The sequence below is a fragment of the Penicillium roqueforti genome (genome assembly GCF_015533775.1).
Source record: "Penicillium roqueforti strain LCP96 04111 chromosome Unknown scaffold_14, whole genome shotgun sequence".
NCBI classification, from domain to species: domain Eukaryota; kingdom Fungi; phylum Ascomycota; class Eurotiomycetes; order Eurotiales; family Aspergillaceae; genus Penicillium; species Penicillium roqueforti.
The window spans coordinates 306144-323290 of record NW_024067578.1 but is presented as its reverse complement, the minus strand read 5'-3'; the positions used below and the strand labels follow the sequence as shown (position 1 = coordinate 323290).

The 17147-nt window shown below is 49.4% G+C and overlaps 3 protein-coding genes across 3 annotated transcripts; all 3 read left to right on the top strand.

Moving 5' to 3' along the window:
* Nucleotides 1-388: 388 nt before the first annotated feature.
* Nucleotides 389-6920, top strand: acyA (adenylate cyclase acyA; the record flags this gene model as incomplete). The annotated part of the gene is made up of 3 exons (XM_039073591.1): nucleotides 389-567; nucleotides 676-6559; nucleotides 6615-6920. 3 exons carry the CDS (start codon nucleotides 389-391, stop codon nucleotides 6918-6920), a joined length of 6369 nt encoding a protein of 2122 aa, XP_038928258.1.
* A 1226-nt stretch (nucleotides 6921-8146) lies between these two features.
* On the top strand, nucleotides 8147-10484 carry LCP9604111_5746 (putative sister chromatid separation protein (Src1); the record flags this gene model as incomplete). The annotated part of the gene is made up of 2 exons (XM_039073590.1): nucleotides 8147-9714; nucleotides 9860-10484. 2 exons carry the CDS (start codon nucleotides 8147-8149, stop codon nucleotides 10482-10484), a joined length of 2193 nt encoding a protein of 730 aa, XP_038928257.1.
* A 4692-nt stretch (nucleotides 10485-15176) lies between these two features.
* Nucleotides 15177-15817, top strand: LCP9604111_5745 (Zn(II)2Cys6 transcription factor domain-containing protein; the record flags this gene model as incomplete). The annotated part of the gene is made up of 2 exons (XM_039073589.1): nucleotides 15177-15353; nucleotides 15458-15817. 2 exons carry the CDS (start codon nucleotides 15177-15179, stop codon nucleotides 15815-15817), a joined length of 537 nt encoding a protein of 178 aa, XP_038928256.1.
* Nucleotides 15818-17147: the final 1330 nt, after the last annotated feature.

Here is a 17147-nt window from a genome sequence, read left to right as displayed (position 1 = left end):
GTCTTACGGCCTCGGTCTGCCTCAGCTTTTCATACGCCGTCCTCCGCTTTCCTCACGCCCCCGCTAGCTCTCCCAACTCCTCGCGCCCTTGGTGCCACCTCACTGATTTTCCTCGTCCGCAATTCAAATTGGATGTCCTACGGAGTGTATTCCAGCTATTATACTCTCTACCGCGTCGCCGGGTCGGCCTCCACAACGTGGCGCTAGCACCCGAGACAGCAGAATTGACAACCACACGTTGCAGCTCCCCCGGTCACCCACACCATCCGATAACCATCGGTTTTTTTAATGCTGGGCAGTTCTGAAATATTACCATATCCCAAGGTAAAGCTGGCTGCAAGTTGAACAGGGTTGCCGTCGTGGCATTCGGCCGAGTCTGAGCGCAGCCATGCCGGCGCGGGACCCCAACCAACCGGACAACCGTCAGGGTTCGGACAGCTCTGCAAATAGTTGGAGGTCGCAGGATACCGTGCGACACTCTGAGAGCTACTCTCGAGATGGAGATGAAGCCTTTACGGGAGGCCACAATGCCGACACGTTTCCCAGTTCCTTGAACATGGACCCCAAGTAAGCTTCTGTTCTCCAAATGACCTGCTGACTCTCTACGCGGTCATGGCGCGTTGGATCCAAGCTCAAAAAGAAGAGGCGCTAAGAATTCTTTATTTTTTTTGCCAGGCCCGACTCCTCAAAACCTCCGAGGATTGATTGGGGAAGTTCCATGTGGTCATGGAATTCCCCCAATATTTCTCCCACCGAGCAACGCAAACCCGCTGGCTTTAGCAATCACCGCGAGGCTTTGATAATTCCAAACAACCGAGATAACCCGTCTCAATCATCTGTCTCGAGTCCCCGACCTCCGCCCCTTCGCTCATCTCGCGCCGACTCCGACGAGATCGAGTCAATTGCCCCGTGGTCCACAGTCCCCAGCAGTAGTCAGCCCGATGCTAGCGGTACTTTCTATCATGATTACTCTGAACATGAAGCTTCGCCTGCGTCAACCACATTTCGTCCTGCGACCGGACGCACAATTGCGAGCGAACCCGCTGAGTTTGAATCCCATGGGGAACATCGCCGGCCATCTGCTGCAAGTGCAACCACGGTCAGTAGCCAGGGCTCTAGATCTAGTATTAGTCAAAAATTCCGAAAGAAGCATTTGAAAGGCTTACTTGGAGATGACTATCATGCGCCTGGGGAGGATGACGATGGCTCCCAGAACCCACCAAGCAGGCGTGGGGGACCAGTCGACCAGTTGAAGGCGCGAGAGAGGGCGAACTCAGATGGCTCACGCAATACACCCGAGGGGTCCAACGCCTCGCAACGTTCCCAAAAGTCACGGGCAAATAACCCGTTGCCCTCCAGTGACATCACTCCATGGGATTATCAGAGCTTTAATGACATCCCGCAGTATGGGGAGGCACCAGTGCGCCATGTACCCATCGGCCCCGGTGGTCAGCGTCTTCCAACCTCGGAAAGCGGTCCTTCGGGGCAGAGGGACCCAAGCAGACGGGGACCTGGCAGGCATCGTTCCTCACGAAGCAAAGAAGAGAACCCCACCCTTGCTGGCGATCTAGCATGGTCCCAACCCCGACCTGCTACTGGCAGAGACGACGTTGGACCGCGGCCGTTTAATGAAAACTACCTGCATTCAGCGACTGACATGAACGACTCCACTGCGTTTGGGGGCAGGTCGGCAAGTCCAACACCCAGTGTGCGTAGCGCATACCGAGACCCCGATCAGAACTCACAGCATCCCAGACTCGGCGGGTTCATCAAAAAGATCCTCGGGAAGTCGCATGACAAATCAAGGAACTCTTCTCCCCCACGACGTGATAGGCAAGGAAGCCTCGAAGGAAGTACTTCCTCTCGATACGCAGAGTCAGTAGATTCGGATCGAAAGAAAGATACCGGGAAGGGTTTGATGGTGGGAAGAAAGCTTGGTAATCGTCGTGTGTTCACTCACCAAGGTGGTGGTGGTGACCTTTATAACCCCAACAAGGACGAGAAAACTCAAGAGGAGAACAAGCATTTCTTCCACCTTGATGTCGATATGGAAAATCTGAAAGGGATTGTCCGTCCACCCTCGCCCGGGCAAACGAAGCGTGGAAGGGATGGGGCAATCACGCCCGGCGACGAATCTAAATTCGAAAAGCCGTGGAATGCGCCTGAAAGTTGGCAGGTCAGGGGGCCCATTGACCCTACCTTGGAAGATCCTACCTCGGAAGAACCCACCCGCGTCGGTCCTCGTGATCGTGAGACTTCGTACTTTATTCGAATCTTCCGAATTGATTCTACCTTTGCCACGCTATCGGCTGGTCCGAATGCTACGGTGTCCGAAATCCTCTTGATGCTTGGTCGAAAGTCTTTCTTGCAAGATCATCTCAACAATTATGAAATTGTTTTGCGAAAACATGATCTTTCGCGGCAACTTGACCACAATGAGCGACCTATTCAAATGCAAAAGCGGCTGCTAGAACAAGTCGGCTATACGCAAAAGGACCGCATCGGAGACATTGGCCGCGAGGATCACAGTTATCTCTGTCGGTTCATCTTCTTGCCGACAAAGCTTAGCGGTTACAGCAGTCTCGATAGTGAACCAGGTTTCAACAAAGTCCAAAAATTCAGCCATGTGGATCTCCAAGGCCGCAGTCTTGTCACTATTCCAATCACGCTCTACGCAAAATCCTCCGAGATCATCTCACTGAACTTGTCGCGGAATTTGTCATTAGACGTTCCCAGAGACTTTATTCAAAGCTGTATCAATCTGCGAGAGATCAAGTTCATCGGGAATGAGGCTGCGTTCCTCCCACACAGCTTTGGATTAGCCAGCCGATTGACCTATCTAGATGTGTCAAACAACTGCCTCGAAGACTTGGATCATGCGGGTCTCGAGCGACTGACTGGTCTTGTTAGCATCAAAATGGCGAACAATCAGTTAACCAAGCTTCCCAGCTCTTTCGGCAATTTCCAAAACCTACGAAGCCTGAACATGTCGTCAAATAGTTTCAAGGTCTTCCCTGAATTCCTTTGCAACCTCAAGAGTCTGGTTGATCTGGATATCAGCTTCAATGGAATAGAAGAACTTCCCAATATTGGCCGCTTGACCTCTCTCGAACGCCTTTGGATGACAAACAACAACTTGAGCGGGCCTCTCGATGATTCCTTCGGGGAATTAGTGAACCTCAAGGAGTTTGATGGACGCTTCAATGCTATCACCAATATTGATGCTCTCTCTAGCCTTCCACGACTAGAGCAGATATTCTTTGGTCACAATCTTGTATCGCGTTTCAAAGGTTCCTTCCCGAGGTTGCGAAGTCTATATCTGGATCACTGCCCTATGACGCAATTTGATGTTGACGCCCCTATGCCAACCTTGACCTCTCTAAACCTCGCCTCTGGCAAGCTCTCCCAATTCAGAGATACAATTTTCGAGAATTGTCCGAATATAACGAAGCTCGTCCTCGACAAAAATCATATTTCCTCGGTTTCGCCTCAGATCGGCAAGTTGCGTCGACTCGAACGCTTCAGCATGATCAAGAACCCCCTATCATCTTTGCCTCCGACTATGGGTTGCCTTGCAGAGCTCAAGCATCTCAATCTGAGGGAGTGCAATTTGAATTCTCTACCAGCCGAAATTTGGCATTGTGCCAAGCTGGAAATACTCAACATCTCCTCCAACATTCTGTCGTCCTTTCCAAAATGCGGTGCTCCGTACCCTCAAATTCCCGGTGAACCTGCAAGCACACCTGGGACTACACCAGGCATCGCTGAAAACCCCAGCTATGAAGATGTAGGTCCACTGGATGAACAAAATCTACGTCGACCCAGTCAAACGTCCAATGGTGGTCTGAATCTTGTGTCACCGAACGGGCATCGGAATCCTTCAACTGCCCAATCCACTAGGAAGGTATCGAGGGCATCACCATCATACACCGACCCCAACTCGGGGCATCGGAAGGACTCAAACTTCTCTCAGCAAATGGCAATGACGTTTGCGGCGTCCCTTCGAACACTTTCACTTGCCGACAACAGACTTGAAGATGATGTTTTCCGGGAACTATCCTTGCTCCCAGAGCTGCGTATTGTCAACCTTTCCTACAATGACCTGACGGAACTACCGCAAGGAATTCTCAAAAGGTGGCCATTGATTTCAGAGCTGTACCTGTCCGGTAACGAGTTGACCTCCCTCCCATCCGATGACCTAGAAGAGGGAAGCAACCTCAAGGTTCTTCATATCAACGCAAACCGGTTCCAAGTCCTGCCTGCAGAGCTTTGCAAAGTCAGCAAGCTTTCTACTCTGGATGTGGGGAGCAATGGACTCAAATACAACGTGTCAAACTGGCCTTATGATTGGAATTGGAACTGGAACCGTAATCTCAAGTATCTGAATTTCTCAGGCAACAAGCGTCTAGAAATCAAGCCAAATATCGCCTCCCTGGGTCCTCCGGCCGCCAATGGTGCCGACCTGACTGATTTCAACTCCCTGACTCACCTCCGTGTTTTGGGACTAATGGATGTCACACTCACCATTCCCACAATCCCAGAGGAGACTGAAGATCGCCGTGTGCGTACATCTGCCTCATTGGCTGGCACTCTCGCCTACGGTATGGCCGACTCTCTTGGCAAGACCGAGCATCTATCTATTATTGATATGATTGTCCCACGGTTGAAGCAGGATAATGTGGAAACACTCCTGGGAATGTTTGACGGACAGACACTTTCCAGTGGTGGTTCTCGCGTCGCAAAGTACTTGCACGAAAATTTCACATCTACTTTCTCGTATGAGCTTAAGAAGCTGCAGCGAGATCACGGCGAAACACCAGTAGATGCTCTCCGACGAGCATTCTTGGCATTGAACAAGAATATGGCAGGCTCTGCCTACAGATCCATTGATGACCGTGAGATCCGGCAGTACCATCGAGGATCGACTGCGGCCAAACTGCTCAATCAGGACGACATTCAGTCCTGGGGTGTCGCTACTGTCTTGTATCTGAACAACATGGACTTGTACGCCGCTAATGTCGGTGATGCTCAGGCTATTTTGATCCGTTCAGATGGTTCAATGCTTTCCTTGACGCAAAACCATGATCCCGCGGAACCTAACGAGCGTGCACGCATTCGTGCAGCGGGAGGTTTCGTGTCTCGCACCGGAAAGCTGAATGACGTACTCACCGTATCGAGGTGCTTCGGCCACTTCCCTATGATGCCTGCTGTCATTGCCGCCCCTGCCACAATGCATGTCACCTTGACGGAACAAGATGAGATGATCGTGTTGGCATCAAGGGAACTCTGGGATTATGTCACTCCGGAAGTGGTGATTGACATTACTAGGAGAGAACAGCCAGATTTGATGTTTGCAGCTCAAAAGTTACGTGATTTGGCCATCTCATTCGGTGCCACCAACAAGCTGATGGTAATGATTCTTGGCGTTGGGGAAATTCAAAGGCGACGCCCAAAGCCTCGTCCTTCTCTTAGCACTGCCTCGTCCACGTTTGCTGAGGAGCAGATCATCCCAACTGCCAAGCGTCCCAAGAAGCGCGATGGTCCTGGAGATTCGCGACTCGCGCGCTTCGAACATGTGAATGCTCCCGAGGGTGAATTGACTATCATGTTCACTGATATCAAGAAATCTACGGGTCTATGGGAAGTTTGTCCGGATGCGATGCGCTCTGCTATTCAAATCCACAATGACATCCTGCGCCGGCAACTTGCGATCTTCGGTGGCTACGAGGTCAAGACTGAAGGCGATGCTTTCATGGTGGCATTCTCAACCACGACGGCTGCCTTGCTGTGGTGCTTCAACTGTCAAAACCAGCTTCTTGAGGCTGAGTGGCCTACAGAGATTCTCGATCAGCCCCAGTGCCGAGTTGTGGTCGACATGGACAATAATGTTATTTTCCGTGGCCTGTCTGTCCGCATGGGTGGCCATTGGGGCGAGCCTGTGTGCGCGAAAGATCCGGTCACCAGTCGAATGGACTACTTCGGTCCAATGGTGAATCGTGCTTCGCGAATCTCTGGCGTCGCGGATGGAGGACAAATTTTCGTTTCCTCCGATTTCATGACCGACATCCACCGCAGCCTCGAGATTTTCGCGGATGCTGAGCGTTCTGCATCCACTAGCTCGACCGACAGTAATCAACGGGGCGATAGTCTCGGCCACAACATTCGTCGTGAACTGCAACAGCTCAACAGTCAAGGTTTCGTTATCAAAGATCAAGGTGAAAGAAAGCTGAAGGGTCTGGAAAATCCGGAACCCCTCTACCTTGTTTACCCCTCCTCGCTTTCTGGTCGCATGATCACTTCGGAAGAATCACAGGATCGTGATAGCGCCGTTGCAACTATCAGCCCAGATAACCAACTTGACATCCAGACAAACGTCATTTGGCGTCTCTGGGAAGTCACACTCCGTCTCGAACGCCTTTGCGGTGCTATGGAGCATCCAAGTGAACCAAGCTTCAGAGAGCCGAACGTCGCTCTGTTCAACATGATCAAGAGGCACGGAGGTGAGCTGAACGACTCGACCGTTCTCAGTTTGGTCGACCAACAAGTCACCCGCATCGAGGTTAGTATCACACAGGCTCCCCTTTCGTTCTACTTCCAATCCTGACAAATTCCAGGTATGCATCAATACACTCTCCATACGCCATATGATGCGTCCCTTCAAGCCAGGCGATACCCTCAGCGATCACGCCGTACCCATTAGCGAGGTACTACAGCAATTACAAACACAACTTGCTGAATTCCAAGCTCTCAAGGAGCAGATGGCCGTTGGTGCTGCAGGCAACATCGGCGGTCCACCATCTCGTGATATGATGGGTCATTCAGGGAGTATCGACAGTGGTATTACCTCCGCGTCGTCATCTTCCCTCAATCTCAACAGTGATCTCAATCGCTCTTTTGATTCTGGGCGCGGCTACCATTGATTTCTGCCACCTGCTCTATAGCACTAATTTCAATCCCACTTTGGTTGGCTTTCACTTCCTTCTTAGCTTTTCTTCTCCTTGATTGTATCTCTTTGGCTTTATTTTGGCGGGCGGCGTCCCACTGGCGGGAGGGTGGTCTGCAGATTGTTTTGTATAAAGCATTATGGCATGGAGCCAAGGTGATTGTTTTGAAAAACTGCTTCCGTTATTGGCTTTGATCTACTTTCAGTTTTTGGGCTGTAATTGGCTCTGACAGTGGATATATATTACAGTCTATGTGATACTTTCATGGGCTTTTTTCATATCATTTTGTTTGATCTTCACAAAAATAGTCGGCTGCTTATTCGGTATCTGCCCTTGAAAATGCAGGCCTATAGATCTGCTTCATTTGGCTAATAAGGGATGTTGAATGTGACAACATACTGACGTTTTTTTTGATGTCTTTTTAGATGTTTATGGGGGAGTGTTCTATGTATAACCAGGGACTATGTCTGGAATTTTCCTCCCATGGACACCTATCCGGTTCGAGGTATATGACTTTATCGCAAGGACTTTGCGATATATTATTACAAAGCCTTTTTTTACGATCACGATGAATCCAGAATATAGGTCGACTTTGACTGGACTCGAGCGCAGTCTTTGATCTTAATTCCTTGCTTTGTGGTTTAGTACACGCATATTCATTATATTCATTATAATAGCGCTCGAAGCCCTACTGACGATTCTTTGATATCAAATGCCAAGATCACAGTTGCTGGCCTGAGGCGCCAACGTCATTTTTGAAAGGTCACGTGCCACTGTTTATGCGTGCGTCATCGACGCTGTTTTCTTTATTTCTTGGTCTGCTCACCTCTTCGTCTGGTAAACCCACTGCAAAGCAAAAAAAAGAAGTGACATATGTTTCTTGAGCTTCTTAACTACCCACATTTACATCTTCGAAGTCGTTAGCCACAAGGTCGGCTTTTCCTGCCCCGCCTGTTGCCCTGGCTACGAACTGAACGAATAATCTGGCGTAATTAACGGCCCAACACAAAAACAACACCTCTCCTACCCCAGTAAAAATTCGAAAAAGGGAGCGATCGCTGGAAGCTCACTTGCATATTGCAATCTCGCCTAGCTACGCACCGTGCTGCAAGTTTGGTATCCATCTTACGAAAGGCCCCTACGCCATCTCGGTCGGCGTCTTCTAATCAGGCCGCAACGTCGCACATTGCACGCCACACGAAATGGCGGATGAACTGGAATATCTCCATCCAGATTTCGATCTGAACTCTCTCACCGTGCCTCGTCTCCGCTCGATCCTTGTCAACCACGATGTTCCCTACCCTGCCTCTGCAAAGAAGGCTCAACTGATCGGCATCCTCGAAGATGAAGTTCTTCCGCAAGCCAGAAAACTCTTGCGTGACCGCGACAGGGTTCGACGGACCAGTGCAGGTATTACAGATATGGGCAGTCGGTCTACATCGGTGGCAAGCGACGTGAACGACAGAGAGTCGATGCCTCCTCCACCCACACCCTCAACAGTCGGATCCACAAGCAGAAGCATGCGAGGCACATCGCGTCGCAGCACCCGTCACTCAACGGTAGATACAGATGATGGTCTGGAACCTGCCACACCTATAAGGAACACAAAACGCACGAGCGTCGCTCGCTCGGTGGGTAAACACGCTCGCACATCTGACACGGAAACCGGCGACGACACACTCGCGACTCCAATCGCTGCTACCCGTCCTACGCCTCGCAAGTCTACAGCTAGAAAAATCGGACGGAGCGAGATCCTCCCTTCGACAGAACTGGATGAACACACTCGTATTAAGTCAGAACCACGCAACGAGAGCATGTTTACGGATGATAATCCCTTTCAAAGTGGAAGCCCTGAGGCCCCTAAAAGCGCAAGGATGAGTTATGATGGCAAGCGGAAGAGCGTTTCGCGCTTATCTACAGACAGTCCAGCTCGGGGTCGCGGACTCAGGTCGCGGAAATCAGCAACCCCGTCCAACGTTCAGCAAGACGATGGCTTCCAGCCACCGAAGCGGGATTCGTTTGATTTCGCCTCCCGGCTGATGCCTCCACAGGAGGAACCTGAGGAGGAATCGGATGAATCCGAGGATGATGAAGGGAGCGAAATTGGCGCAGGTGAAGAATTCACACCTGAGGAACAGCTCGCTATGTCTATGGAGGATGACCAGTACTCGCCACAAATTCAGGCTAGACGACGGCCCCAAAAGCAAAGCACTCTCAGCCGCTTGGCACCTTGGGTAGTCATCCTGTCACTGGTCGGTAGTTTTGGTACCTGGTGGCGCAAAGAAAAACTCGAGATTGGATATTGCGGCCTAGGAAAGCCCACCTGGTCTTTGGCAGACACTAAAGTTCCTGAATGGGCGAATGTGCTGGAGCCCCGGTGCGAGCCGTGCCCAAGCCACGCCTTCTGCTACCCAGACTTTGTAGTCCGCTGCGAAAATGATTTCCTGTTGAAGCCGCATCCTCTCGCCCTCGGAGGCCTAGTGCCGTTGCCGCCAACATGTGAACCTGATAGTGAAAAGGAACGCCGCGTGAAGGCCGTTGCTGATAAAGCTGTTGAGGAGCTTCGTGAGCGCCGGGCAAAGTGGGAATGCGGTCAGCTAAAGGAAGACGGGAAGGGCGCCAGATCTCCAGACATCAGCGAGCCAGAGTTGAGGGAAGAGGTGGCTAAGAAACGCCGCAAGGGCATGAGTGACACGGAATTTGATGAGCTGTGGAAGGGCGCCATTGGGGAGATCCTTGAAAAAGATGAAGTTATTAGCAAGACCAAGCAGTAAGTTTCCTTTGCCCTAGGATGGATTCTCGTGTCTCCTTGGCTATGCTCGAGGCTCTGGATTTCGACATCCAGCCGCATTTCTTATAAAGATCTGGTCTGACCTTGTGTACCGGAACTGACAGAGGCGCGTTCGCAATCACAGAAATTCCGCCATCCTCATCCTCTCCTCCACCTCCATTGCACGGCTCCCACTCGCATGCGCCGTCCGCCGCTACTTCCGACTCACTCTCCTCGCGTATCGACTCCCTATTTCACTTTTAATCATGACCATCGGTCTTCTTGTGTACGCTCGTGCGCGTGTCCTCGCACGTCGGTCTGACATTGCTCGCGTGCCCGAATTGGTAGCTACAACCCTCGACCGACTATCCACGCAGGCTGCACTATACGCCCGCGGTGATGCCAAAGAACCTCATATTGCCATCGGGCAGCTCCGCGATGACGTTCTCCGCTTTGAACTCCAGGGCAAGCGTCGCGAGGAGCTCTGGCGACGGGTCCGCAGCTTTGTCGAAGGCAACGCCAACGTCCGCGCTTCTGTGCGTGAAGGACGTAGCGGTGATGTTTCTCGGGTCTGGGAGTGGATCGGTGGGATTAACGCTGTCGGCGAGCCGGAACATATTGGCCGCCGTGAGAGTGCACGATTCTCCGTCCCTTCTCCATCCGGTAATATTGTGACAAGCCCTCAGACGCCTGCGAGTGAAAGCCAGCCCGAGCCTATTTCTAGCCCAAGAGAGTCTCGCCGCTGGGACGAGAGCCGTCCGATCTATTGATTCTTGTCCTGATGTCTAGAGGATGATTTGGACACGCAGCTCCACTGTGCTATTCTTTTTGATATCCCACCGTTTTTTCTTTTCTCATATGAGATATGGCTTTTGTTTCCCGGGTTTTCTTGTCCTGATTACAAATTTTATTCCCAACTTCCTTCACCTGCTTTATCAGAACATATTCTTTTCCTGTCCATACGAATTTCATTATCAATTCCAATCAGAACTTTAATTTTCTCAGAGACAGTCTTCGTCCTAGCGCTATTGCATGATATTAAAACAACGGCTGCAATTCCTACGGATTTGGCGGTGTTAGCGTCAAGTCGAACCCTCCATTGCATATCAGCAGCACAACTATATAACTGCTATCACACCGATGAAACCCAAGGGCGTAATCTAGGGAAACCTACAGAGTACATATTCCTACCAATGAGTATAGTACTCCGTATCATTAAAAGACCTATGTATCAGCTGTTCCAGCCCAACCGCGAACAATAAGACCCACATTATATTGCTATACTATACTACCCCCATGCGGGGGGTCGACGGACACCACGGCCTAACGGAAACTCTTGCTTAGTGTCAATCTTAAAGATAGATCTATATGTAGGCGGACGTGGGTTTCTTTTCCGTGTTCGCGCATTAAATTACTCAAATTAGCGCGATCTTCTTCTAATTTTATGCTTAGTAGAGAGTAATTTATAAATTACTCTGAATCATAGTTTACTTACAATACCATCTTCTGTATCTGGGGTTTTTTTAGACGTGTTCATGGGTAGAAGAATGGAGGGGTACAAGATTGACATCTAGAATTTCCGTTAGGCCGGTAACCTGCAGGGGTTGGGGTTGGCAACCTTGGAAGGACCGGGTAGTGTTCATGTACAATGTCGATCAGTTAACAAGCCAAGTGAACAGAACAGAACAGGCCCTGGTATGTAAACTCGTTCTATGGGGTATCGTGTGACCAGTACGAATGAGTGCCTAGACGCACTCTACGGCGTATGCAGATAAGAATATTTAATGTACTATTTTACCCTTGGCATTCTTATGACCCAGCCAGGCACATCTATAGTTAGCCCCCCATGTGCATGTTCGACGTGAATCTGGATTTCGGTAAAAAGGGTAAAGCGTGTTCGCTCTCGCTCTTGACCGTCTCCATCCTTGATGCCCAACGTATCGAGCTGATCAATCAATATCCCTGCTAGTTTGGTATTTGCTGGCGTCAACGTTCTGCGTCAGTTCTGCGTTAACGTCCTGACCCAGATTGAGTGAGGGGAAATTGGATCGTGTGTGGGGTTTGTGTTGAGAATGTTCTGTGCTTTCATTCGTTTTTGGGTCTATAAGAGTGCTGGTATTGGTAGAAAGTAGGGCCATCAAGGCGGGGTCGTTTGGCCTCAGCATCCAATGAGATGCAGGAGTGACGTTCGAGGCTATTGCAAGCCGCGCGAGTCGCGTATATCAAAAGTGCCGGAATTTGGAATAGGACCAGGGAAACCAATCTAGGGGAGTTGATATATTAGCTGCTTCGCTTACTAGTGGCTACTACCGCAGGACTTCAAAGGATTCATCTGCAGGTGGCTGATACTCGCTTCAAACATCGCTTGGCAGATAGCTATTGCATTGCAGCAAACACCAGGTAATCAGGAAGAGAGGAGCTAGTGATACGTGCATGCATAGGTGGTACTGTAAAAGGAGTTCCTTCCTACCCGCCCAGCCAACCAGCTCTCATGTTTGCTCGGGAGAAAAGGGTTCTGTACAGTAGTGAGACGAGGGATGCCTTTTGTGTGCCTGGTGTACACACTACCGTTTGGAAGAGAATATAGCCCTACATAAGAGGACTCTTGTGGCGAATAATCCCAGGGTTGACCGCTTCTTGAGGGTCATCCAAGGGAAGCATCCTATCAAGAAGGGCTGGGGGTAATGAGGTGGATACGGGCATTATCCGTACGGAGAACACCTTGCTCCGTTGTCTTGAATTTTCCTTTTTTTTTTCCTTTTTCACGAAATTGCGATTTCATCTCGGGCCCCGCTCTCCTTTAAAACCGAGATACAGTAACTATAGTAAGTACGTATGGTGTGGACGACTGCTTCCTCCAGGGCAACTCGGGAAGCTCGGGAGGCTTTATTCTTTATATGGCCGTAGGTAATATGGAGTAAGCAGGATTACATATAGCATATTCGAATGGTTTGGACTTGTACCGGATAGGGGCCACGTAGCGTTGTGGCAAGATGGATGAACGGACATAAGAACTGTGCGTATAAGCACAGGGCTCGGATAGTGGAGATATTGGTTAATAGAGGATGGAGAATAGTATGTAACTATGTATTGATATGGGGTAAGATTTCAGATATTGCGGATATGCGGCTAGCAGACGGAGTAGTTCCGGTGTTCACCTCGCTTAAGTTATATTGAGTAAGCCCCCCGAGTATATGCGAGATTGGATGGCTAGGGATAAGGATTGCGATGGTTTAGCTTGCCGACGCAGACTCTTCACTCAGTATGTGAGCCATGGTTGAATTTGGCAAAAGCAAGAGTTGCGAATGCCTTCTTCTTAGAAGCTTTCAAGGTTTTTCTTCGGTAAAAGCAAACGAATCATGTCTGGTACGGAAGTATTCTCCCCGGGGAATTATCGGATGTGAAGGGAACAGCCATGCCTAGGTCTACGGGGGACGGATTTTGGTTTCATTTTGTCTTTTACCTTTTTTTCTCCAAAAAAAAAAAAACCAAAAAAAAGAACAAAAGATGTTAAAGTTCAAAGACCACGTCGTAGTGAAAATCGATGTGAAGTCTACATAGTCAGGAACAAGATGATGATATCGAAATCGCCCCTCCCCATGATGAACCATGGGACTCGTTGGTTCCAGACAAGATTGTGGACCTGTCAAACTTATACCAGAAGGCTATGCATGGTCCGTATTGGACTTGCCTTGTCCCATTTCATTTTGATATATCCACAGGTTTTAACATCCATGGATATAGATACAGCATACAATCGGCAGGGTACGATTTACCGTGCATATACTCCATATTTGGGACAAATTTGAACCATGTGAATGGGATAAGCAAGGGACATGTAACTACATAACTAGAATCTGCTAATATAAGTGCCGTAGGAGCCTCCCAGAGCCCAGAGCCCAGAGCCCAGAGCACGGAGACCAGAGCACAGAGCCCCGTCGTGAATACCCCACATATATATAGTGTTATTCGTTTCGTCAGCCGAGGGTCCAATATCGAGCTACTTTGTATCGAGGGTGATCCCGAAAGATGTTCCCGTTCTCGTTGATTGATAGTCTACCTAGGCCGACGAGGTAATTCCGGAATGGGATAACAAGGAGGACAGAAAGCTAGAAATCAAGTGACTTTCCAGAGTAAAAGATCACTGGTTCAGCAACTCGTCTGTCTTTGGTTCACATGTGGCAAAACACCCGTGGTGGAGGGGTTGACAACGTTTCGCTTGGTGGGGTTTACACATCGTCTACTGCATACAGTATGTAACTAACGTACGTGGGCCCGTGTTGGGTGGAATTTCTCGTCGAATGGGAATGTTTCAAGAGATTTAGTATCTGCATCCCCCGTATGGATATGTATACACACTAGATCGGCGTGCAGAGGAGACTGGGGCATTTCTCGGAGCCTTGCGCATGACACTGCACATGAGCATAATTAGATTAGTGAGAGAAAGAGAATTTCTGGTAAAAGAAAACCAGCATCAGACTCTAGATCTTCCGATCGACAAAGTAAACCGAGAAGGTCAGGGATCGACTGAACGGCATAGACCCGCTTTTTCCAATCGACATAGAAAGGGGAACCTGGGAAAAGACGAGTAGAGGAACCGAACGGATGTCACGTTAATAATAACGTTGTTACAGAAACTCACCTGGGTGATAGGGTCATGATTTCATATTGGGAGAGTCGGGTTGGTTGAGCCTATCATTTACCCCGGAAAATAACTCCGGGGTCGAGAAATTAGGGTTATGGATAGGAGCAGTCGGATATAAGCATATGAAGGAACTCAACGTAAAAGATATTGTCAGAAAGGGTACAAGGTGCATTGTATAATATCCACGTTGTATAGACACGATATACGGACTCATTCGTCTGTTGTTTCGTACTTCGTACCTGGCTAATAACTCCGGTAATTAGCTTCATTCTCACCATTGACAGCGAGTAGAAACGGTACTGAGCTGTTGGTATAATTTGTATTTGACTCTTGACCTTTGATATCCTTCGATCAACCAGTATTTTCTTCCTTGGAGGCTCTCCAGCTCCCATCACTTGCTTATTGTCTGGATATGCCTGGAGGCCCACATCCGCCACCGTCGAATCTCTCCCTTTTCCCTGTTTTTTTTTCGTGATTTTTTTCTAATTTTGCGCATTTCTGGACCTGTTTACCTGTTATTTACATGTTATTTTCCGAATTTCCTATTATTTCCCATTTTTCCCTCCTTAATATCTCCCATTTCCCCCCCACTTCGCTCTCATCTAGGCACCGCACAGTGCAGAATTCAACTGCATAGGTCTAGCGCGGCCCCAGGGCCCCTCCTCTCTTTCTCCATTCTATAACTCTCTCTATGATCTGTCCGTTTTCCCCACGTGATTTGCTCGATTATCATGCTTTGAAATGAGTGGTTGGAAGACAGAGAGTTGGGCTTTTGATTTGCTATTTCTCCCTTTGCTTTTGTTTGCGGGCAGACTTGATGAATGAACAGACACTCCGAGGCTATAGGCCTCTTGCGCCTCGCACCAGGCTACTCGGTGGATCCGGAGGGGACGGCGGAGAGGGAGGGAGTCCTTCTGGCGGGGGTGCACCAGAAGAGAAACGCATGAGACGAGCCTCGACGGCTTGTACAGAGTGCCAGAAGCGCCGAACTAGGGTACACATCTCACTGCGCTTCCTATTTTCCCTATCTCTCCCCTTGCTCGCACCTAATCAGTACTCCAAATCAATCTGACATGTTCTTGTTGCTATTTTTGTTAGTGTACCGGTCCTCCCAATTGCACCGAATGCTCAACCCACGCCCGCGAATGTGTCTTCGATGAAGCCGCCGACAGGCGTCGCAAGGCCTCCGCCAAGCGAATTCAGGATCAATTGGACCATTTCCGGTCATTCGTGGACGATCTCATCGGGCTCATCCGCGATAGTGACGGTCCGTCGGTACAATTAATCGTCAATACCATACGATCGGGTGCAACCCCTGGAGAGATCCGAGATATCCTCACCCGTCTGTTGGACGACGATAACCAATCCGATTCCCGAAATTCAGGCATGCGCGACTCGGACGTGAACCTGAACTTTACCAACAATCACATGGGCAATTACTTCCACCCGCCACGCTGAATTACCCTAATCTTCTCCTCCGGCAACATACGAACCTTTCCAATATGCGCCAGACTTATCGCCGCCTCCTCCCCGAATTCTTTACGCCAAATCTTCTCGATCCCAAATCCTCAAACGACCAAACGAACCTGGTTGTTTCATAGCGTTTCCTTCATAGCTGTTGTTCGTATCGGGTTTGAGATGGAGCAGGTCATTCAAAAAACTGTCACATTCATAATTCAGGCTGTGTGACCAGCTCCATCTCATGGTTGCTATATCTCGAGACAGATTGAGATCTCGCAAAAAAAAAAAACCAGACTGTTCCTGTTCTCTCACCCGAGCCCTAGCATTACATTTTTCTTTTTGTTGCAAATATTCTTTGCGCATCCCAGAATCAGGGGCTTTAGAAGCTTGCAAGATTGCGGAGGGTCTTTTGACAGAAGTGAATATACCCAGAGATACCCAGTTCTAGCTTGTCACGTTCGGACTTTGTTGTTGGAGTTACACGTCGGGGTGTTATGGGGTTCGGAGCAAGTGTGATTTTCCTTTTTATATTGAGCCCCTGGCGGATATTCTTCCAACAGCAACCATACTGCAATGAATATCTTTCCTAGCCTAGGGCTTTATCCGCGTTTCTTTGAGAGATGTGACCCAAGTTCATTTTGGTCACTGAAATCATATTATGTACCCCTCCCCTTTGGGTTTGCGCACCAGTTGTCCTCTCGCGCAGATCGAGGCTGCTCTCTGTTCATGTTAGCAAATTGCACTCCAAGATGATATTGGATTCCCGTAATCACACTTGGAGGGTCCATGGGTGATATGGGCAGCTGATCACACTATTATATTGTTGAACATGTTCTGAAGACTCCTATCAACCCCACGGACATGATGCCAGTCTTCTCCAACCAGCGGACATGGTACATGAACCCTACGGTAAAACTGCTTACCAAGGGCTCATATAGAAGTATTACTCTAACTTAGCTACAGGGAGCAGAGCACCCACTTCGTAAGACGATATCTATACGATTTTGACAAGTGAACAGCCCCTTACCTGAAAGCCCGATCAGATATGATCTTCCTTAATCTTTCTTAATAACCGTACCTCACGTAGATTAACCCATATCCACACCTATACTTCAAATGCCTCATAGGTACATAGTAAAAATCCGGGGAGGTGGAGGCATCCCCGCGCCGACCGGAGACTTGCCGAGATCCTGTGCTTTTCCCAAACTCCCAATTTTCCCCTCTCCGGATATTTCTCCTTTCTCACTACCTCGAAGTCATCTCCATCTGACATTCCTCGGGACTTAATTCCCTGGCTCGGCCTGTGCCGATCTCGATATGGAAACCA